Source organism: Talpa europaea, assembly GCF_964194135.1.
Source record: "Talpa europaea genome assembly, chromosome: 6".
Taxonomy (NCBI): Eukaryota; Metazoa; Chordata; class Mammalia; order Eulipotyphla; family Talpidae; genus Talpa; species Talpa europaea.
This window is the reverse complement of record NC_140072.1, coordinates 99,512,026-99,537,431: the sequence shown is the minus strand read 5'-3', so window position 1 is coordinate 99,537,431 and position 25,406 is coordinate 99,512,026. Positions and strand designations below refer to the sequence as shown.

General features: G+C 34.5%; 1 protein-coding gene across 1 annotated transcript in view; it reads right to left on the bottom strand.

Annotated features, from left to right (window-relative positions):
- VWA8 (von Willebrand factor A domain containing 8) overlaps window positions 1-25,406 on the bottom strand; it is a gene marked incomplete at both ends in the record, with an annotated part of 320,923 nt that overhangs the window by 124,465 nt on the left and 171,052 nt on the right. The window contains 5 exons of the mRNA XM_084235317.1: window positions 4,875-5,077; window positions 6,687-6,825; window positions 8,076-8,184; window positions 22,141-22,292; window positions 24,743-24,948. Of these exons, the coding sequence (XP_084091443.1) occupies window positions 4,875-5,077; window positions 6,687-6,825; window positions 8,076-8,184; window positions 22,141-22,292; window positions 24,743-24,948 (809 nt within the window). The remainder of the gene's footprint in view (window positions 1-4,874; window positions 5,078-6,686; window positions 6,826-8,075; window positions 8,185-22,140; window positions 22,293-24,742; window positions 24,949-25,406) is intronic.

Here is a 25,406-nt window from a genome sequence, read left to right as displayed (position 1 = left end):
AATATTTTAGAGATGCATAGAAATTGGCTTTTTTAGTTAAAATTTAAAGACTTGAAAATTAAACTCACTAGTTTGCTAAAAGCACCTGTAAGTTGTTTGTCAGGCCTCATTGTTACGCAAATATCTTATTATTTCTTTCTTTTTTTTGTCTTCTTATTCTAAATTTGGGCTCCTTTAGTTATCTTAACCCTTATGAAAGTTTCATTTCAAGAACTTTCTTTTGGGAAAATACACAAAATACTCAAAGAATTAATATATATTTGGTATATACATATTAAAATAAAGGTAACAAAATATGAAATGTTCATTTGTTGCATAATATTTGAGTAGATTATTATACTAAAAGCAGATAGGAGAAAACAAGGATGAGTTAACCATGGGCCTTGACCTCCATTATGTAATTCAGTTAGAGAGAAATAAAAAGAAATGTAAAAAGATTACTGACTCATCTGCAAATATGGGATCTCATAGTGTGATTTCAAATTTATTTTTACTTGCTAATTTTATTAAAGTGCTCAGGAATTAAAGCAGTATTCATGCCATGTAGTTTCCTATGATCTATATACTCTGAACCTTGGCTGTAATAAGACATTCTATGAAGCATGTTGATAAAGCTTAAAGTTTTTTGCAAACCTTATCCTTAGAATGCATCATTCAATATAATATATAGTTTTCCACTGAGTGTGTTAGGAATAGTCTTTCTAAAATTAGTATTTCATGTAAGAAGCATAGCATTATTCCTGCATTTCAACATTTGAAAATGGTAGTGAAGGGCCTCCCTGGGGGCCCAAAGGGCTAAAAACAGTACTATGAAGCTATCCACAGCCTCTGCTGCGTGAGTTCAATCCCTGGCCTGCCAGCGAGCTACTCACATAGCGCAGCAGACCTCTCCTGTTTTACCTGCTGCTCCCCTCAGCAATGTATTTCAGTCACTATGCTATTCTGTTTCTCACTTTCTCTGGTGAATCCTTTCACCACCCCTGTGAATCCTTTCACCACACCTCTGGCCTGTACCCAGTTCTTATCTGCATAAATAAATCTTAAAAAAAAAATTTTAAAAAGGAGAAAATGGTAGTGAAGTCTTAATGTTTCCTTTAGAAAACATATTAATAAGTTAAAAAATCAGTTTCCATTCTAGAGTAAATCTTTTTGAGTTTTTTTATAGGAGAAACTCTATCTTATATGATAAATATATTCATATATACACACAAATTAACATTAACATTAACATAACTTCTTAGCACTTTAAAAATCTGGGATAACATGAACTTTTCTAAGCAAAAGAAAATTTCTAAAAATTGATCCTAAAATATGATTAAGCAGAAGAATAAGCAGATCATTAAGGAGATATGATTAAGCAGAAAAATAAGAACAGTTTTGCATTTTTCTTCCTTTTTAGGGTCTAAAACTTATATACTCATAATATGGCAAAAGTGAAATAAAGAACTATCTTAGTAACAGCAAGCATATATTTCTAGCCATTGCTGTATTTAGAATTAGTTTTAGAAGTAATTGGCAACATGAAGGAGTTCTGTTGCTCTCTCCTTTTAGATGTTAATAGTTTCCTTCTGTAAATGACTAATGATATATTCTGTCTGAGTTTAAAAATAGAATTTTGCGTCACACATGAGTACATGTAACTGTGGCTTTGGCACTCCTTTAAGGGGGGCAGAGAGAGAGAAGAAAGTGAGTGATTTTATAATGTTTGTATTTGACTGGGAGAAAAGTAACCTCTGGATGACCTCAATGTCCCAAAGTCTGAAATTCTAAACTTTGTACAGATGTAATAAGTAATCTCTTGGGGCGGGGGATGTCTTTATTTTTAGTCATGGCAAAGTTTCCCTTTCCTCACTTAAGGTTTTATTTTAGCAAAGAATTTTTGAACAACTTCTAAAACTAACCAGGGAAATGCATCCATGGCAAAGTTTTATTTTAAAAAGCCCAGAGATAGGATAGATGAATTAATGGAAATACTTCTCTATAATATTTTAACTCCATTTTTAGTTAGTGAAGAATGAGGAAGAAATAATTGATGGCAGCGTATTCAGTTTTTATTCGATTAATTTCCCCATTTGTTAAATTTTATAGCTACACGCTATTCACTTGGACTTACAAAGGTCTTATATCCTAAAAGGGCCACAATATAAAACAGCAGCTGAGATATCTTCTCTGGGAAAAGAAGAGGTATTTTCAAGGAGAGAGGAAGAGTAGCAGTATCCAGATAAGCTGTGTACTGCCTGCTCAGGGTACTGAGGGAGATCTCTGAAAAATGGTTAAAAATGTGGTTAGGGGTATAAGGAAGGCAGCATGTAAGAATGCCAGGAGGCAAAGTGCTCCTATGAAAGATAAGGACATCTTTATAAGGAAAAAAATATTATCTTTGATAATATGTTGTAACTGAACAGAGTATTAATCATCAATGTTGCCACATAATTGGATCTTTTGAGAAAATAAAATACTTGTTGAGCCCCTAAAAATCTAGTATTTTCAAAGAATTGCTATATAAAATTTTGAGTTAACTTGGCAGCTAAAAATATGACAGAACTGCCTGAATAATACCCCAAATTTCGATTCTTATCCAAAGTTGATTCACTTACTGAATTAAAAATCACTAAGATGTCATTGTTTTTTATGGAAGAATTTTCTGAATATAGAATTCAGTTCAATGCCACTGATATTTTGTTGGACTCTATAAAAGTAAAATAGTTGTTCTGATCAGTTGGACACAAACTTTTATAAGCAATATCTGATTGTTTATAAACTGCTTGTAGGAGAAAATGAAAGTGAAAAACAAATGAAAATCAGAAAAAAAATATTAACTAAGAATTTATAATAGTTATTTTGGCAAAGTCTAAAAGTAAAGTTGACTTATTTACTTAGTGAACTAATAACATGTTATTTATGTAATCTTTCCTTAATTAGACAGTCAAGAAGTATTGTTTCTTGGTAACACTTTGCTCTCATAGTGACTTTAAATACAAATGCAAATGACAACCCTGCATTTCTTTAGTATTCTCCAATTGCTAATAGTTTTATTTTTTTCATACTATTCTTTTCCCCAAGTATCTGCTGTGAGTGGATAAAGTTTGAATCTCAGCTATCTTTGATGGGTAAGTTGTTTAAACTCTCTGAGTCTTAGTTTCTTTACATGTATGTATATATAAAAAATTAACAGTTACCACAGTGCAACTGGAACATGGGATAAATGTTAAGAAATCTTTCACTTGGCATATTGCCAGCATTTAACACTATATCCTTCTCTTTGAGACATCATCACTTGCTTTCCAGGATATCCTGTGCCCCAGTTTACCTGTGTACTTCAATGACCACTCATTTTCAATCCCCTTGGTTGATTTCTCCTCACCTCCCTGATATCAATATCTTACTGTCTTGCAACTTACTGTTTGGATTTCTCTATCCAGAGTCATTCTTTGGGTGACCTCTTTCAAGCTCATGGTTTAAATAACATTATGCCAATGACTTCCAAATTTATATTTCCTGTCTCAACTCTCCATTGAACTCTAGACTCTTCTACTTGGATGTCTAATGTTTAAATAGGCAGCCCCTCCCCCCTCTCCCACCCCAATAGATTCTTTCTTCTCAGTTGATGGCAATTCAGTTAGCATCCCTTTAGTTGCTCAGGCCCTAAACCATGGAGTTTCTCTAATTCTGTCTCTTACCATACAACTGATTTGTTGGTCCTACTTTCAAAATATGTTCAAAATCCATTCTTACTTTTGACCTCTGTCTTCCTCCAAACTGCCATGATCTCATTGCCATTGTCTAGCTCATTGCAAAAATCTCTTAACTATTTTCCCTCATTTTCCCTTAGCACTTTTTCATCATAGAGAAGCCAGAGAAATCCTTTTAAAATATAAGTCAGATCATGCTGCTCCTCTGTTTGAAACCCTCTAACACTTTCCCCTTCCATTCACTGTCAGGGCCAGGACATTCCAATGGCCTATACGGCTCTACACAATTTGCTCCCCATCCCCACTGACATGCCCCCTACCTCAACTCACTTTAATCTCTTTTGAGCTCCCTCTTTCATACTCTTCCCCTCATTCAATCTTCCCCACCACAGTCTTTGGGTTTAATGCCCTTATAAAAGAGATCTCTTGCTTCCTTTGCCATGTGAGGTTATTGTGAAAAGATGGTTCTTGGGAAGAAGACTACCACCAAATACTGAATCTGCTGATGCTTTGATCTTGGACTTCCCAGTCTTTAGAAATATGAGGAATACATTTGTGTTGTTTATAAGTTACCTAGACTATGGCATTTCTGTTACAGCAGCCCAACCTGACTGTGGCAATTCTATGGAATACATTTTCATGGCTGTCTCTGCATAAAGAATGTCATTTAGTTCTCAGACTAAATGCGGTCTCCAAGAGGAATTACCTTAGCAGCTTTCCTAACACTCTTCACCCTCCCAACTCTTCATACCCACTCCCATCTCTCCTGGATAACAATTATTTCTGTATAACAGAAATATTTCTGCATAACAATTATCACTACTTGGAAATGGTATATTTATTTGTTGGAGAGATTGTTGTCGGTCTCTTAAAGAGCTTCACAACAAGTAATTATCAGGTCACATTGTCAATAGTCCTGAGGTTGAAAAACCTTGACAAACATGTTTCTAGAATTATAGGTGACGCTGAAGTGCTGAAGTCTCGGCAGAGAGGAAGACATTAGCCTGCCTTTGTGGTACTGATAAAATACAACCTCTGACTTCACCCTTTGGACTCTCCCTCTTCTCTGTTTATGAAGCACATATCTCTATTATACATTGCAAATCACTCTTTTCCTTCTTTTCCTTCACATAAATGATTCTTGGCGTAATAATACCATGTGAGTAGACTGCAGGGGATTACCTCCTGCTCGTGGAGGATCACTTGACCCTTCAGAGGATTTCCCAGCGGTGCCACTGTCACAAACGGATGCCAGACTCCACTGGCTGCTCGTGGAAAGATGTCATAAAGGTCCACAAAGTAGCCACTTTTTTTCACAGTCGTATTCATGAAGTATAAGGAAACAGGATTGCATGTAACTACGTAGAGGGTGTTTTCCTCATTTTCTGAAATGACAAAAAGGTGTTAATTCTGTAGCCTGCAACAGACTTTCTGACTGACCAAGAGAAAACTGAATCAAATGAAAACTGAATCTGTCTGAGCATAGCTGAAACTCAGCAGATGCACTGTTGATGAATTGACTAGGCTGAAAAAGCGCATGAAAAACAATTTAGTTCTTAAATGGGGCCACACCTATCTATTTGTTCCTAAAAGGATTTCATAATATCTCACGATAACATCATGGAATATTTAACACTCCTTAATGTCAGGAAATTCTTCCTTGTATGAAAGCAGAATATTTCGTGCTTCAATAAAGGTCTGCTTTCTCATGTTTTATTGTTGATTCAGATGGGCCACAGCTGGTCAACATCTTGTAACTGCTAATCTTGCATTTCCTAGATAGTTACTAGTCTGTTAGGTTTTTCTTACTATAAGTAATTCCATATTTTGATTCTTAGCTCTATAGATCTCACTTTTCAAATTTTTGTTCATATTTGAGTTATTTCTTATTGCAAAATTTTCAAAGTCTATACAATTTTATTCTAACCCCCAAAATGTTCTTTTCTCTTAAAAATGCAGAATAGGTTAAAAAAATATGGACAATACAACACAAAAATTTTATCAGGGACAGCAAATGAGTTTCATTTTTCAGGGCAAATTCTGACTTACTGGCAGTGGCTGCCTGGAAAGTTGTGCTTAAAATTGTGAAACTGTGACAAGGATTTATGAGAAAAGTGCTGCAGTTGGTGTGACGCCTGTCAAGGGCACAGGGCAGGGAGCACAGTGTACCTATTTGCAATGTCTAAGTACAAGACAAAGGCTAATTTTCAAACTTTTTCCATAAAATTCATACTTCCTCTCTACTGGTGAATGTAAATTATCTTAATAGGAGTACAATCTGTTACCCCTAAAACCTGTGTAATTTTAAGGAACATATTTTTATTCAACATGGCTGATTAGATGAAAAAACAATAACCACAGAACTTATATGAACAAAAACTTGCTTCTGAATTTTTGCCTAATTCCAATCAAAGTCAAATTAGGGATTTTCTTCCTTCCCCCTGCCACTACTTGTGTTTATTTCCCCTAAGTAACTGCCATCAATTGAGAATCATTTGTCAAGAGGCACCCAGGGCACGCTGCATAAATCAGTAGGTAGTAGCAACAGCCCAGAAAGGCAGACTCCAAAAATTCACATCCTTTATTTGACATTCTTTACAATGAGAAATTTAATGACTGCAAATCACTCCAGCCCTGCTTTCGTGGTTCATGCAATCACCAAACTGGAATCTGAGCCAAAAAAGCCAATGTTTCTCTTTTTTCTTTTCCTCTTCTATTTTTAACACACGCCTGGGTGTGTTTAACTTTGTGCTACAATTGTAATGAGAAACAGACATATGCTTCCAAACTCAGCAGTGCTGATGTGGACTCCACAATAGTATTTTCTTAGGTTGTTATAGGAAATTAGTTCTAAATTACATATAATTACTATGGAATCCAAGAAAGACAGTTGTTGAGCTGACCAAAGACTTCTTGATGTCTAGAGATTATTTAAATACCCCTTTAGAAAAAAATCAGTGCATAAAGGAAAATCAAAAGAATAAGCTGACATACCACGTGATGTAGCAACATCACAGATTAAATTAATTTCATCCAGTGGTAACTTCCAGGAGGCACACTCTTCAGTAAAGTTTAGGGATCTTTCTTCATGTCTTTCTATAGGATACTCTTGAATGTTTATAGGTGCTGGACCCTATAATATAGTAGTTATCTGAGTTAAGAATTTAGAGCAATCACCAAGATGTAGAAAATACTAATGTTCTTTCAAAATATATATTTAATCTCAAATATTCAGTATCTTGATATACCTATTCTCATTTTATTGACTGGCAAAGTTGTTACACCAATAATAATGCCATATACCAAATACCAAGGAATTTATCTCTTTTTTCTTACACAAAATACCACAATGTCCAAGTACAAGTCTCATTACTTCATTTCTTCCTAACCCAGTTTTAGAATCTTAAATATCAGGACCCAGTACTATCCAACCAGGACATAATTTGTAAATGAATGAACCAGGGCCTAATATAGATCTATTGTCAAGAATGATTATTATATCATTATATAGAATGTAACCACTAAAACTACATTCCTCATAACCCCTTGCAGAATGTGATTCAGGCTCTGTCCACTGAATACACTTGGATGAGATGTGGAGGCCTAAGAGAGGTAGTGGCCATGTTCTTGCAGCTGCAACAGATAATAAGGATATTGTGACAAATACATGCAGTCAGAGTCTATGCTCCACTGCAGGGGTTGACAAACAATAGCCCAAAGGCCAAGTCTGATCTACTGCCTGCTTATGTAAACAAAACTTTATTGGAACACAGCCACACTCATTTGTTTATGTATTGTCTGTGACTGTTTTTGTGCTACCATGGCAAATCTGAGTAGCTGTGACAAAATCTGCATGGCTAAAAAGCCTACAATATTTACTATCTGGTCCTTTACAGAAAAAATTTTGCAATCCCACTTTACTGTGTAGCTCCCAACAGGGGTGGTAACAGCAACACAAACATTGACTTGAAACTAAAAGACTGATGGCAGCCTCTTGACCTGTTCTTCCTGTCCTTTCTAAAGATTTTGTAAGAATCTAATTCTCTACATTAAGTACCTTTCTGCTTAAAATACCTAAAATGGTTTCTATTGCTAGTAGTGACAGTGACTCCTTTCCTTTGCCTTTTTATGTGAGTTGCAGGAATAATACACAATATACCTGACTTTCCCAAAATAGTTTGTTTCTTAGGAATTCTACTAACCATTAGAAATCACCTATGTTGAATCCCTCAAAGGTGAGATTTACTTACGAATTAAAACAGAAGCTAAATCTATTCTACAATAACATTAGAATAAGTCATTCCTGAGACAGTACGAATTCCTCCAGGGAAGATAGAGAAAAATCTGTAACTTTCGGTATTTTAATGAAGAATTGATATCAACCTTTATGCCTATGTGATCAGTTTCTGCAGGACACAACAGTTTTTGCATTCCACTTCTTGACTGGCCAATTGTCCAGTAGCCCATGAATGTCTGCTCAGGCAGAGGCAACCTGTCAAGGGTAATTTGAAAAAGTAAACATCTCATTTTGTTTATAAGTCACAGGAAAAAATTAGTCATTATTGTCAATCACACACATAAATTTGAAGGTTGCTTTACTTAAAGGTGAGTCATACTTCATTTCATTAAGAGAATCTATAAAACCATGTTTAGAATTTCCTTTAGAAGAAAAACTTCCATATCATAGAAACTTAGATGAGGCCTTATTCTGTTTTAACCTAAATGATGAACATGATTAAAGTTCACATTTTTTCACCTTGAATTGGTAAAATATTTAGTAATATTTAAATTCTTAGTAGAGTATGAGAAAGAATTTTTTTTTTTAATGGAGCAATCTATCAGTTTTAAAAGTTCCAAGAGAAGAGACTAGATTAGAAAAATCTAATTTGGAATTTGGAATCAAATAATAAATATATATACTAGTTATCAGTCACATGCTTACTGACTGTAAATGGCAAGTTCTCTATTTTAGCACCTTAATTTTTCTTTTTACTTTGGATTGAAATACAATATACATGTATAAATGTTCACATACATGTGTCACTTCGGTCTGAACACATGGTATAACTAGTACCCGAAAAAGTAGAGCATCTCCCATACCCACGATTCCCTTGGGGATCATCTTGGTCATGATGCGGCCCCCCCCCAAGGGAGCTATTATCCTGAATTCTAATGTAATTATCCTGTGTTTAGATTCCTTTTTATTTAAAATAACTTTTAATAAAGTGACTTGCTAAAACAAATAGGGCAATGTTAAAGTACAAAAACACACATTTTTTAAAATAAAGTCTTTATTTGGTAATCATATTCTCTTCTTTGAATTTTTAAAAAGGGAGCCATTTACTTCATTGTAAATTTCTTTTTCAATGATAAGGAGCAAAATGTTTTCAGATTTAAAAGTCTTTTTTTTTTTTAAATAATAAATATGGCTATATACAGAAGTGCATGCTTGGAATGAGTATGCTTACTTAATAAGACCATGTAAGGGTTAAGTAGTTTTTGCATAAAATAATGGAAGCAAGCATTCTGACGGAATATACTTTCTGTTCCTTTGCAATGCACAAAAGAAATTCACATTGAAATTCTGCTAAGTCATATGACACAAATCTCTCAAAAGGACTATATGCTTTTGTATCATCTACAATATGTTTTAAGTACTTTAGGCAATTATTCTTATTGGTCAACCACCTTACTTCCATGTTTTTACTGGAAACAAGTTAGGAAGAGCACTGAGTCAGGGGATTTACTATTATCATGTTCTCTGTTCAATTTTTTTTATAAATTTGTATTGAAATAACATTCTTGTAAAACATTACAGCATAGAGTTTGAGATCTATATACGCTACATTATAATAGCCACCTAAAGTCTAGATTCCATCTTCCACCATACAACTGACCTTGAGTATCTTTCGAGTGTAATAAAGACAGATGTCTATGTGTGGGAAGATCTTATAAAAGTCTTAAAGATGAGGATCTCTCTTTGTTTGGGGAATAAACTGTATTTTTCATTTGTTTTCAATAGTTGACTAAAGGAAAATTAGGTCTCCAAATATAGAAGGAGAAAAACAAATGAGAGACAGACCTAATTTGTCTCTAGCATAGAAGAGATAGTGTAATAGAATACAGGACACCTCGGTTATTAGTTTTAACTCTTCTAGTAACTACTCAGTAGACTTGGGAAGAGAAAAGTCAGTTGATTTCTCTGAGTGCTTTTTCCTTCTTATGTGAAATGAAGGGGATGACCTGTTAGGTTTCTTACTGCTTGGGAAATCTTTGATCCACTCAAGTGAGTAGAAGGAAGTGTCAGTTGTAGATTCAGTGGTCTTGCATTACTTTGGTGTTCTGGAGTGAAGATCATCAGAACAAAATATGTACACCTACCAACAGAATATGTGCCTTAATAGAAAGGTAAGTTTTACTAAAGTTTAGCAAAAGAAGCTCTAAATACATCCCAGATTTGCTCTTTGAAGATAGCAGAAACAGTTATAAATTTTGAAGTCTAATTATAAGTGAATTGTTTAATGGAAGTGATTCTTGTTTGACAGGTTGATAAACAAGTTTAATAAATGCACCTAACATCCTTAATAATCTCATAGAAATATAATACAAATGTTATAAATAAACAAATTTCATCCATTAGAGGAAAAGCAACTGTCCTTCACTTCCAGTTGTTACTAACAATTCCAGGGATATTCATAAAATCTGGTTTGAATTAAATAATAGCCATGGAAATTTATAGGCTTCCCAGTTCCATCTAAAACTAGTACTCACTACCTATTGGGTTAACAGGGTATGTGAAGGTACCCCACATAGAATCTATTCAAGACCACATATAACAAGATGCTATTGGCAGTAACAACTGAAAGATACACACACTGGAGTTGCACAAACTGACTCCATCCTGCTCCTTGATAGAAAATATTGTTTCTAAATTTTTCCTATGGGATCCTGGTTTGCTGAGGTAAACAGAATCCCCCCATTTATTATCCACTATTAAATCTCAAAATAAGTTGTGGAAAAAGTTGACCATTACTAACTCTCCTCTTCAACAATTAGTAGTCAGAGGTAGAGGGAAACATTGTATTTGGGTACATGAACAAACTTTAGGATTGGAAATATAATCAACATTATCGTGGGGATAACTTTAATAACCAATCAGCAAAGACCCCGTATTTCGTTACTGAAATCTGTGATCCAACTCTGACCAGACTTAAAACTATTATATCTGATTTGATGGAAAAACATGGTATTTTCCATGATTTTAAGATCTTATAACTTGTAGTGTTTAACTTTGTTCAAGTCCTAGTTAGAATGACGTCTGGATTTGATTTTAAGGGGGAAGGACGAAGAACTTAAGGGCTATAAATAGCATTACTTTTTATCTTCCATGTCATTCATGAATTTATGTTTTTTAAAACAATGAAATATATCAGTTCACATGTTGTGATGTTTCTTAATCCCTTGTGGAAGTATTAATAAAGAATGGAAGTGAAAGTCTTAACTAAAGGAAGGTAAATATTAAAATTATGACTCAAGTCAAATTACAAAAAAGAATTTTTTTTATCTAAGCATGCATATAATTCATAACATGATGCATATGGACACCAAAGTCAAGTAATAAAGCCTAAATGACATGCAAAAGATTTGTCTAAGATTGTTTCCATAAAGAGGTGAGTTGGAGTTTTGAAGAGCATGTTCTGGTAAGTTTCTGCCTTCTTTGAACATTTGCCAACACTATTTCTGGAGTATGAAAGAAATACATGAAAAAGATTTGAATCTTCCTAGGGGCATTATGCAACTGGAAGTTGTTGGTAATCCTATTATTATCAATTCGTAAAACATTACCTGTCCACAAGTACTACTAATTTTCACAGGAATAACAGAAGCCTTCAGTGTAGTTTCACCAGCTCTCAAAAATTTACCAATTATTACCATCTTTAAGAAGAAAAAGAACAATTCTAATTTTAGCAGTCCTCACTCAATCCTAATGTTTTAAGTCTAACCTCTGGGGAATATTAAATTGGATTATCTAATTGAGTTTACTAGAGCTTTTCATAGAAATACCTTGACAAATATTCTTACCTTTCTTTTACTCCTTTCTCTTATATTCTAGTCAATTTATAGGTTAGCCTTTGAAATACTATGCTGTTCCTTAGCATGCTATGCGTTTTTATGCTTCCACAGACCATTATTATCTGCTTAGCATTCCTTTATGCTATTGCCCCTTTGATTAAATCCTTCTCTTTCTTGAGGCCTAATTCAGACGTCACTTTCCCTTGCATTCCTTTCCTATATTTCTTCTCAGACATCAGGAATCTCCTGCTCTTCTGGGTTTCCATGCAATTTTGCATATATGGAATGCTTAGAAACTCTTAGGACAGAATTCTATAGAATTTTCAATTTGCAAAATTTAAGATCTGATAGAGAATAAAAGTTTGAGAGAGCAAGGTTATAAGTAAATCTATGAAATCCCCTGTAAATACTTTTAACTTCACTAAAGTCAACACACTCAAGAGAAAAATAGAAACATCTCTTTTAGACATTTTAAATTAGTAATGATGGGACTATTATTCCCAGTTTATCCCCAGGCCCCCAACACCTTGTTTGTTGCATACTTTTGAATCTCCCTTCCCTATGGGCTCACATGTTGCTGGTAAATTCATTTTATTTTGCTGCAAATGACATGCACAATGAATATGTGTATATTTTTTCCTCCTTTTTGTGCCTGACTCTGTATTTAGAGTTTCTACCTTTTACTTTATAACCTTAAACCTGTGCACCTCTGCCACCTAGGTCCTGCCAAGGTCACAGAAAATGTAAAGCAATTTGGATACATGAGATGGAAAACACATTTCCCAATAACATCCAGAATGACACTGCGCAGCCTCAGAATGCGGCTGCCCAGCGACACTCCTTGCCAGAGCAGATGTTGTCAGCTTGCTCCACACATCTTTGGCTTGCATTCTCTCCTTACAGAAGTTGCCAGACTATGGTTCTCAGGCCTGGGTTTCCTTTCTCTCATCTTCAAGTTTCATTACAAAAATTTTTCTTTTTCTGCCATCTGCCTTCCCAGCCACATCTTAGTACTTTTTTGAGATGTATATTCTTTCCTTTTCTAATTATCCACATCAAAAATGACTGGGACTGAAACGCAGTTGGCAATTTTCCCAGAAAAAAAAAAACCCAACCCTCTGTATTTCCCTCAAGAAGTACTCATAGGACTATATAACCTTACTGTGAATGCAGCACTTTGAATACAACTTTGCATAATAAGGTTGGCAGTTTACTTGTTTTCCCAATTAAATTGTTAATTCATTGAGGATAAGACTTACATTACTCATTTGAATCTCTGGCACTCAGAATTCAGAGATTCTGGCACCTCAATCTCTCTCACCCTTTCCCTTCTTTTCTCATTGCCATAGCAGAGGCCCTCGTTGTTTACAGCTGTTTTCCAGTAGGTGTTCAGGCCTTCAGTTTCAGTCTTTCAGTTTATTATTTTTAGAAATCCAAAATGAGTCTTTATAAATTATGATCTGACCATGTCACTTCTGGCTTAAAATTCTTCTATGATCCTTTCTGCATACCATCACTTAACTGTTCTAGACACCAAAACACTTGCAGTTTCCAAATTACACCATGCCCTCTTGAAACTATCTCTGGTTGACATATTTTCTCCTCTTCTTTTGTCTAGAAAACACTTACTAATCCTTTCAAGATTTAGCTTGGTTATCACCCCTGAGTCTCTCCTAGGACATAAGGTAGAAATCCTATCTCTTTGCTCTCTCTTGTGGCTCTAACATACCACAAGTCAGTCTTCTGGGTGCTTTCCCAATTGTGACTTCCATGCAGGCAGGTATTGAGACATCTTCACCTTTTTATTTCTTAATCCCTACCTAGTGCTTACTACATAAGTGGTCAATGGTGTTTGTTAAAAGGGTAGTTACATTATAACTGCCAACATCTTGACCTACCTTGATCCCATTGCAAAGGTAAATTGCAAACCACCATGGCAAATCTCCCCCATTGCACCTTGATTACATGACTTTCCACAAATGATGTAGTCTATGTTGCAGGTATATCTGGAAACGTTACCTATAGGTGGGGATTGGGAATTTCTATCTAGCAATTAGCAAGCTTTCATAAAATAACACATATGTTTAAAGTATCAAAGATAATTTTGTGAGACTGCAAGATAAGTATAAAAAAAAGATTCATATAAAGTGATAATTTCTGTGTAGTTTGGGCATACTTCCAATTTTTCCTTTCCTCGGAAAGGAAATGAAATAACTGTGAAGCCACTTCGTAGTATACCAAGAGAATTATAGGGTAATGACTATGAAACTATAAAACTGAACACCATCTTTCTGCTTATTGTAGTTCTGAATGTCATTATGTAAACCTCATTATTTTTGAAGACTAAGAGATCTTTTATGAAGTGAAAGAAAATCATCATGCAGAGTGGAATTGTACACTTTAAAACTCTATGATCAATGTTGTGAATTCATTTGTAAAACCTAAGACTACAAAAAGAAAATTACAGACTCTAATAGCTTGGAAAATGGAAGGAGAGGAATAACACTTTGAGAATCTTCCAGTTTAATAGTATAAACACTAAACTTAGCAATAATTCTTATTTTCAAAGATAAACCTAGTGGAATTACTGCAGAGAGAGGCCCTGACTGGGATGTACTTTTTGATGCCTCCTTTACTTTGAAGACCCCATAGTCAATCTTGGTCAGATAAGCAGCAGCTGCTGTTGATATTGCAATTAGGCAGGGTAAGTCTTTAAAGTAGAAAATGTATTTTAGACAGATATATTTTCAAAAATACATTCAATACAGATGAGGTTATTCTGTCTGTAAATTCATATACCTGATACTAAAGAGATGAATGCTAAACATGACTAACACACACTGCAATGAGACATCAAAGTGTTCAGGAGTTCCACTAAAATATGCTTGTGAATGCTGGTGGGAGTGCAAACTGGTCCAACCACTATGGAGAGCTGTGTGGAGATTTCTGAACCTACTAAACATAGAGCTTCCATATGATCCAGCAATTCCACTCCTAGGTATTTACCCAAAGGACACAGAAACATCAATTCCAAAGAACACCTGCACCCCTATGTTTATAGCAGCACTGTTTACAATAGCTAAGCTTTGGAAACAACCCAAATGCCCAAAAATGGATGACTGGATCAAGAAGATGTGGTACATATATACCATGGAATATTACTCAGCATTCAAAAAAGATAAACACATGCAATTTGCAGCAACATGGATGCCGCTGGAAGGGATCATGCTCAGCGAAATAAGCCAAAAAGAAAAAGAAAAATACCAGATGGTCTCACTCATAGCAGGAATCTAGAAAACTTAAATAAGGAACTAGGAAAATGAATAACTGTAAGAAAGTGAAAATCAAAATCAACAAACAACTATGAACCAGAGACACTTTATGGGGGGTGAGGGGTGGGAGGGGAGGGATTGGGGTCAAAATGGGGGGGTTGCAATTGTATGGGGAATATAAAAATAAAATTTATTATTTAAAAAAAATAAAATAAAATATGCTTGTGAAATTGACTGATAAAGTAATGGCTGGTTACTCTATAAGGGAGACAAGTGAAGACTTACACAGTTTTCTAATTCAATTAAGGAGAGTAACTCATAGAATCTATAAGTTGAGAGGATATTACATGAGAACTATTAAAGTATTTAAGTCTATTTAGTCCAGTGTTCTAATTTGAACTCCAGATCTTTCTGAACCCACTCTACAAAAGATACTCACTTTCTATGTAGTCCATTCCATCTCTGAACAAAGGAGCTACCACTAATCCCAAGATGTAAGCCAATTCTAAGTTTTAATGATTTATAAGCAAAACACAAGTATCCAAGAAATGCGAGGTGATTTGTGATTACTCTGCTAAAGCTATGTTATTCATCATGATTTTAACAATGGCAGTGATAAAGGATTTTATGTGAATACATTAAAAAAGAAATGAATGGTTCATTTAGAAGAATTTGTGAGTGGCACCAACTTTGATTTTTTTCAGAAAGCAAATCCTTATTGCAAGAAAAAAGATTTAAGAGAATTTTTTCACATATTATAATAAAGATGCTTTTGTATTTTCTGGAATCAATGACAAATGTCATTAATTTGAAAGAAATGATTATAACAATGGAACTAGTTCACTAACATAAAAGTTATATATCTGTGTGTGTGTGTGTATACACACACATAAACACACATACATATATGTATATATATGTGCCCAAATAGTAGGAATATAACCTGAAAAACAACTCAAAATTTTGCTATCTGTAAAATTGTGCAGTCCAATGTTGCACTGCATTGAATATCTCATGCTCAGTACTGTGGTGATAACATGATGGAGCAAGCAAGAAGATGACAGACTGTAGAACAGATATCTATAGATGAATCCCCCATCCAGCCATTTATCAGCTATATAATGTTATTAAAAGTCCCCTGAGCCTCAGTTTCTTTGTCTCTCTCTCTCACACACACACACACACACACACACACACCCCATTCCTATACCTACCAGTGAGAAAAAATTACTAGCCTAATAGAATTTTTCTATAGATTGAGTTAATATTTATAAATTTGTCATGGATGTGGAGAAAAAAGTAGTGTAAAAGAACTATTGGGAATGTAGATTTGTTCAGTCCCTTTGGAAAACAGTATGGAGATTTCTCAAAATACTAACAATGGATCTACCATATACATGACCAAGCAATTCCCCTTGTAGGTGTCTACTAGAAAAATAAAAAAAAACAGTAATCTGAAGGGATATAAACATTTCTATGTTCACTGCAGCACATGTACAATAGTCATGCTATGGAAACAACCTAAGTGCCCAAAGACACATGAGTGAATCAGGAATATGTGGTAGATATACATAACCACAATGGAATACTACTCAGTTATTAAAAAAGGATAAACTCTTGCCATTTGTGACAACATGGATGGAACTAGAGGGTATTATGCTAAACTAAATAAATCAGAAGGAGAAAGACAAATTCCTGATAGTATGACTTATATATGGACTATACAGAAACAAAACAAAGGCTCAGACAAAGCCAAACCAATAGCAAATCCTAGAAATCTGACTGTAGTACTGAGGCTATTAAGCAGGAAGGAAGAGAGCAAAGTGGGGAGAGAGCACAGTGTAAATTATTTATTCTAAATAATAAATAATTTGGGTTAAATGGCACCTTAACCAAAGCAATACACAGATTGGGTGTCTTGGGGTAGGTGTGGTAACAACACCTGGAGGTGGTGAACATATACCTCTAAATCACATACAATGTAAACCAACGTTACCTCAAAAAAAATCTGCTAAAAATAGGAGCAAAGAAACGAGGCAGAAGTTTGAAGTGTGGGAAAAAAATGCATTGTCTACTCTCAATTGAAAGGCTTGTGTTGATACCTATTAATGTATATACTGTGTTGAAAGACCATAGAAAAGCCAGGTTAACTTCATTTTCCATTTGCCACTGTAAGTGAGCCAACTTCCTACCCTACAGCAGTGTGACAGAAGCTTTGCTGTACTTGAGATAAAGATCCCTCAAAATAGCAATTCTAGAGTAGACCTTTACTTTAAAAATTTTATTTTACTTGTATAAAAAAATCAGAATGAGTCCATAGCCCAGTCACTGAAATTTAAAAAACTGATGGTGGAAATCCTATATTGTGAAAAAACAATAGGATGTTTAAAAAAATAAATGAGATAAAAATGTAATATAGGAAATAATGTGTTAGAATATTAAACTACCACAGAAAGTGAAGCCTCCTTTCACCAATCTCAGGCCTCTGAAAGGCAAGTATATCGATGACAACCACCATGTTTTTAAACTGTTTAAAATGTGAACTTATTAATTTAATTAAAACTAAAGGCTAATATGGGCCTAGACATATATGATATGAATGTACTTATATTTAGAATAAATAATTTACACTTAAAACTTCAGAGAACAAAGGGAATGAGAAAAAGCATGGAACTGAAGGAAGAGTGCCATATGCTTAAAAATAAAATTCCTGATAGATAAAGTTCTTTTCAAGAAGCTTGGGAATGAAGTATTTTAAAAAGAACCTCTTTTCAAGGGCATATATGATAATCCTACAGCTAACATCATACTCGATGGAAAACTGAAAGCTTTTCCTTTAAGATCAGGTACAAGAGAAGATGGCCACTCCCACCACCACTATTCAATACAGTATTGGAAGTCTTTGCTAGAGCAATGAGGCAAGAGAAAGATATAAAATGAATCTAAATTTAAAAAGAAGAAACAAAATCATCACTAATGGCAGACAACATGAAAATATATAGAGAAAATCCTAAAGATTCCATTAAAAATGATTAAAGACAATAAATCATTCAGTAAAGTGGCAAGGCACAAAATCAATATAAAAAAGCTTGTTGCATGACTATATGCAAAGAACTGAAAGACAAAGAAATCAACAATCCCATTTACAAACATAAAAAATAATTAAGTTCTGAGAAATTAAGTTAACAAGGGAAATGAAACACCTGTTCAATGAAAACTGTTAAGGCATTATTGTCAAAGGAAATGAAAGAGAACACTAGCAAATAGAAGCACTAGGAAACAGGGCCTCCCCGGTGGCGCAGCAGTTGAGCGCGGGGTTGCGAAGCTGCCCGCGGCCTCTGCGGTGCCGGTTCGATCCCTGGCTGCTCCCCGGCCACCGGAAGAGGGTCCCACATGGCGCGCAGACCTCTCCTGCCGCCCGCTGCTCCCCTCAGCAGTGTACTTCGGTCCTTCTGCCTGCTCTGCTCCCCGCTCTGGCTCTGGTGAATTCTCTCACCCTCCCGTGCTTCTGACTGTACCCAGTGCATGTATAAACAAAAAACAAACAAACAAACAAATAAATAATAAATAAATAAAAACATGCCTCTATAAAAAAAAAAAATTAAAAAAAAAGTTTAAAAAAAAAAAAAAAAAAAAAAAAGAAGCACTAGGAAACTCCATGATCATGAATTGGAAGATTTGTTAAATAGCTACCTTAACCAAAGCATTACACAGATTTAATGCCATCTCTATCAAAATACCAATGGTATTCATCAAGGAAACAGCAAACATTATTAAAATTTGCATGAAACCACAAAAGATCCCAAACAGGCAAAGCAATCCTAACAAAAAAGCATTTCATAAATTCATATTATACTATAAAGCAATAGTACCCAAACAGTATGGTAATGGAATAAAAACATATACACAGATAAATGGAACAGAACTGAGTGCCAAGAAATAAACCCACACTTATAAGGACAGTTAATTTATGACAAAGGAGCTGAGAACACACAATGGAGAAAGTCTCTTCAACAAACAGTGCTGGGAAAATTGGACAGTCACAGTAAAAAGAATGAAACTAGACCACTATCTTATATGATTAACAAATATTAATTAAAAATGGATTAAAGACATGGATGAAGATGTGAAACTGCAATAAGTACATAGAAGAAAACATAGGTGACAGAAAACATAGGGACTCGAGTACAATAGCAAAGAAAACAAAAGCAAAAATAAACAAATGGGACTATACCACATTAAAAAGCTTCTGCACAGCAAAGGAAACTATCATTAAAGCAAAAAGATACCACACTGAACAGAAAAAAGTTCACAGGATACATATGACAAGGGGCTAATATCAAATATCTACAAAGAACTCATATAACTCAACAAGAAAACAAATAACCTAAACAAAAAATTGACCAAAGAGCTAAACAGATGCTTTTCCAAAGACATACAGATGTTGAACAGGCACATGAAAAAATGTGTACCATCACTTATCAGGGAAATGCAAACCAAACCACAATGAGATACCATGTCACACTTGTGAAAATGGCCCCATATCCAAAGGTTAAAACAAGTGTTGGGGAGGATGTGGAGAAAAAGAAACCTCACACACTGCAGGTGGGAATGTAGACTAGTGTAGCCTCTATGGAAAACAGTACAGAGGTTTCTCAAATTATTAAGAATAGAAAAGTGAAAGCAAATCATAAGGCTACACAGGGATTAAAACTTCAGAGTTCTATGTGGTTACTACTAACAGTGTGTTACTCTCGAAGTAAATATTAGTAAAACTTCTTTTACTTGTCTTTGCAAATGAGAGATAATTAAGATTATATTAAAAAACAAAGGATGTTAGAACAGGAATGAACCTTATTAGTTATGTATGATGAGAATGATCACCTAGTGGCCTCATTAGGACAGTCTTATTTCACATGTCCTTTCACAGAGCTATTATTAACAGCGCCCCCTCCCATTTGAAAAAAATGTCCTAATTTAGATGAAATGCTCTCATTATACCAAATAGGGAGACTGTTTAGTTAAGTAATTTCACTATATTCACATTACCAAGATGGAATTGTCAATATTTTGAGGGCAGGGTTGTGTCTTCTCATCTGATTCTCCATAATTGACTCAGGCATAAACGTGTGTTGAATTTCCAGCCATTGCTTTGTTCACTTTTCCATGTTACCTGCCCTTTTTATGTGCAAGGGTGATAACTTAATAGAAATAGAAGAATGGAACCCGTGGACTTCACTAAAGGGCAATAAAATGACACCATAACTTTTGAGTTGTCTAAGTCAATGCAATTAACAGACAAAGAAAGAGTGCTTTCAAGTGCAATTGTAGTCTACTATTATCTCTCCCCCAAGGGAAAATTCATTCTTCCTCTACATCTGCTATAGGTCTATTTCCAGCTATATTCAGTGGGTGGACAACTAGTTGTTTCCATCCCCATCTTAGTGTGAGTATGACCATTTTGTTTCTAGGCTCAGTGTACTTATTTCCACTCATAAGCAAGTACTAGAGTTCAAATTAACTTGCCATGGCAAGAATTAACAAGCCATGGCAATAATTTTTCAGCTTAGAACTGAGGATAATAAAGAATAAATTAACTCATTTTATCTATTTTCCTTAGAGACTTAAATTGCCAACAACTATCTTATGATTTATCTTGTGAACATATACACATTTCTTTTTAGTTCACATTGTAGAAAGATATAAAAAACGAGTTGTTTTTAAATCACAAGCCTGGATTCCATGACGTTAAAACTCTATATAAATTTGTTAACAGTTATAACAATTCCCGTTTCCAATTGAAAATAATGCTACAGTTAATAAAAAGATAAAACATGAGCACTAATAGAAGTTTGTATACGAATGACAATTTCTTGAACTCTCTAATATAGATATATGCTTACAACCATTTAGTTACCAAACTAGTTTTAATATCCCCATAAATAATGATAACCAATGAGAAGAACAGTATTTTACAGAAATGTGTATACATCAGTAGACACCAAACCACTCTTTCAAAAAAAATTCACTTGTTTTGATAATATAAGCCAATTCACTGATAATTTCTAACATAACTCCATCTTGTGTTTTGACTATAAAAGGGAAATATTTGTTTCTCTTCAAGATATCCTTGATACTTTTACAATTTATTTTTATTGGCATATGTTCTGACAAGATTTTATAATAACTCCAAAGAATAAATAAGGATGATACAGATATTTAGAATATGTGTGTATGTATACTTCTGTATATAGTTGGATGAATCATTGATTGATAGTTAACAATTTTTTCCTAAGGAAAGGCAAAGAGTACCTCCTGTATGACACTAAAGTTAAATAATTCAACAAAGAATTATCCCTTGGGAACGTATGATAATTGACTCTTTCTAGACAAAAAACATTAGATGCACTGCCAGTAAGTGATACATATTTAAAATTGTTTTCCAGTGAATCTACACTGACCTACTTAGTAATAAAGTATCAACTATTTTTCTGAACAACAACATATTTCAATATTCTTAACTAAGTTTAAGTACATAGCCTGAGATTACAAAATAGAAGTCAGGCAACCAGCCCACAAGAAACAAACCCACTTGTTTTCACTACTTCTTTCATCTGCCAAGTTGAAATAAGTAACCAAAGAGCTCTTCAGTTAATGATTATAAACTTAGAAAACTATCATAAAGAAAAATATATGGTGACACAAATAAGGACATCTTAATTAAACACATATTATCCCTTTATGTAGTTTTTGTGTTTGTATGTGATTTTGCACTAGATTAGGAAATAATGAGACTCATAGTAATTCAAGAAAAGGACAGAGACTGTTAAAGAAACAAATATTTCCCTTTATTTGAATACATTACACCTACTCATGGGGTATTCAAAATAATCGAAGTTCTCAATTTACAGGCCTATAAATAATGCTATTTAACTGAAATCCAGCCAGCAAATAGCAGCATTAATATGAAAAGTTTAATTGCGTAAAATAATTTCCACACCAACCCAGTTTAGTAGAGTGTAGCAGTAAATTCAGAGTTATCAGAATTTATGAATCAGAACAGTAATGCTAAGAATATTGGATCAATAGTAAGTTTGCCTTACTCCTTCGCCAGCTGCACACTGGTAGGTTTTGCTCCGATAGGTATCCCATATTTGTGTAAAGTATTAGTTAAAATCTCCTTCATGTCATCATTGTAGGAATCAAAGTCAAAAACATTCCTAACTACAGTGGAGAGACCTTCAGTGGGAAATTTCTGTTAAAAAAAAAAAAAAAAAAAATTCCTCTGTTACACACAAAATAAAATACAGACTATTATAAAGATACATAAAGCTGATAGAAAAATGGTCAAATGGTCAGATATTGACTAGTCTTGTCAGATAACCAGAAGGTGGTAGACATACATTTTCCTTTTTTTAATGTTTGCTTTCATGATGTAATATTTTCATTTTTAAATAAATACTAGAGTTTTGGTGGGGGTGGGGGAAGATTCCTTCTTTCAAATGTTAAATCAGTGCTAAGATTTTGGTGTGCAGTGACTTACACTGCTATGTGATAGCTTGGACTTTAAAAGGAGTACCAGACTGGGCAAAAAATCTATTTAAATAAAACACAGTGTTGAATATTTATACAGATAGTTCTGTAGTCACAGGTCACAAGCTTATGACTAATGAAAACAAAACAAAACAAAACAACCAACAGAGATAAAGGAACAAGAAAGAAAGTACAGAGACTAGAGAAAGAAGAAATAGCAGAAAGAAAGAAAATGAGTATTACAAGCAATACATCTAAATTTATACTGGTAGTAGTAAGAATGGCCCAAATTAAAAAAAAACAAACAACAACAAATGGTGGTGAGGATGTAGAGAAAAAGGAATCTTTTTACATTGCTGGTGGGAGTGCAAACTGGTCCAATCACTGTAGAAAGCTGTGTGGAGGACCCATAAATTACTACAAATGGATCTACCATATAGCCCAGCAATTCCACTCCTAGGAATCTACCCAAAGGACACAAAAAATACTAATTCAAAAGGAAACCTGCACTTGTATATTCATTGTAGCACTATTTACAATAGCTATAATGTGGAAACAAACTAAATGCCAAAAAAAAGCAGATGATTGGATCAAGAAGATATGGTATACACACACAATGGATTATTACTCAGCAATCAAAAAAGATAAACTTATGCCATTCACAGCAACATGGATGGAGCTGGAAGGGATTATGTTCAGTGAAATAAGCCAGGAGGAAAAAGAAAAATATAGTATGGTTTCACTTATAGGAGGAATATAGGGAAACCAAACAAGAGATTAGGGGAAAAAAAAAGACAAAACTAGCAGGCAAACAATAAATCAGACATTCAGCAGGTGAGGGAGAGGGATCACAACAGGAAGGAAGAGCACAGGAGTCTAATGTTGACAGTTCACAGGTGTCTTGGTGGTGGTAATTTTATGGGGACAACACCTGAGAGGAGAAATCAAACATTGTACAAAAACAAACAATGATGTAAAAATGCACAAGTGAAAATGAAAAAAAAATTTATACTGGTGGTGTCTTCTGGGTCCTTGACTGGCTCTGTATTGATTTTATTTAGATACTGGAATCTGAGTTGGGCTTAACATGACTTTACAGGCAGAATAAACCTTTCCTTTTTCCTTTCCTTTTCCCATGGAGGGCTGGAGGTAAGGCAGAGTCATTAGATAGTAACTGTTAGCTTAGAGGCTATCATTGGTTATAAAAGAAGAATTTATATGGATGGGGCCAGAAGGGATCATGGTAAAATAAATCAGAAGGAAAAGATAAATACTAGACAGTGTGACTTATATTTTGGGAAGAGAGAAACTGAACAAAGGGTCAGGAAAAGACAAAACTTGCAAACTGACCTGAGGCGTACAGCAGGGGAGGGAGGGAAGAGAGAGGGGTCAAAACAGGGGAGGGAAGAGCTCAAGAGACTATGGTGATGGATCACAGTGCTGTGGTGGTGGGAAAACTATGGGGACTACACCTGAGGGGAGAAATCAAATACTGTCCAAAAATTAACAAAGATGTAAGAAAAAAAAAAAAACAAAAAAAAAACCCAGTACAAACAAACAAAAAAAAAACCCACGAAACTATCAACAATGTTAAGAAAATAAAAAAATTAATAAAAAAGGGAAGAATTGTTTTCTTTACTAAGGTGACTACTTATTACTATACATGGCTAGAAGGAATTTCACTCTTTTACTATACCCTATAAAACTTTCTTAAAGTATACAGGTATAGTTAGTATACGGGTATACTGTATACTGTAAGTATACAGGTATTCTGTAAATCCTAGTCACTTTTCTATCTCCAAGTCTTTTGTTTTTAAAGTGAAAATATCTTTCACCCAGATACCACATGCTTGTTATACATAGTCAAACAATAGTAAAGCTTCCCTGCTGCCTCATTTTCTTATCTTCCTCCAGCACCCCCAACAATCCTCCACCAAATTTCCTAGCTCTTTGACAACCATCATAGTATAGAACTTCACCAAAGTAAAGCTAAAGGCTAAACATAAAATGTTCACTGGTGCTCCTGATGTAAAATTTAGATCACAAACATTTCATATTATATCATCTCAATCAGTATTAAATCGATAGAAGTTGACATGGTATGAATTAAGCAGTCTAAAAAAAAGATTTAATGGCTACTTCTAAACTTTTATGCATATGTGTGTGCCATACCTGTAAATGTTTGACTATGTTGACAATTTCCCTGGTGGAATAAGGATAGTTAATAATCCCCTGGTCTGCTAAACTTCTCAGCTCTCCAAAGGCAGCTACAAGCTTCTGAAGGATGGGCTCTGGCACATTTGGTCCATACTGCCTGAGCATCTCAAGCTCTGAGTGGGGTTTAGGATTATCAACTGCATGGCAGCTAAAAATATCACCTATGGAAAAAAACAGAAGATTCACATTCATTTTGCAACTAATCCATTATAATGCCATAGGAAATACGGAATAGTTGAAGAGCCAACAGTTGCTCAACAAGGAACTTCTGTTTTTAAATGTGTAAAATTACACAAAAAGTCCACCCAATGGTAGAATGGTATAGAGAGGAAAGTAAACATCTAATGCAATAGAAAAGGAAAGTCTCAGGATCAGAGAAGATACTTCATAAGATTTCAATCCTCATAAATTTACTGATACTTGTTTTGTGCCCCTATATGTGGTATATCCTGGAGAATTTTCTATGTGCACTTGAGAATAATGTGTAGTCAGCTTTTGGGGGTTACAGTGCCCTAAAAATGTCTATTAAGTCCATGTGATGTAATTTCATATTTAAGGCTATTGATTCCTTGTTGAGTTTCTGTCTGTGTGATTTGTCCATTGATGAAGGTGGCATAAA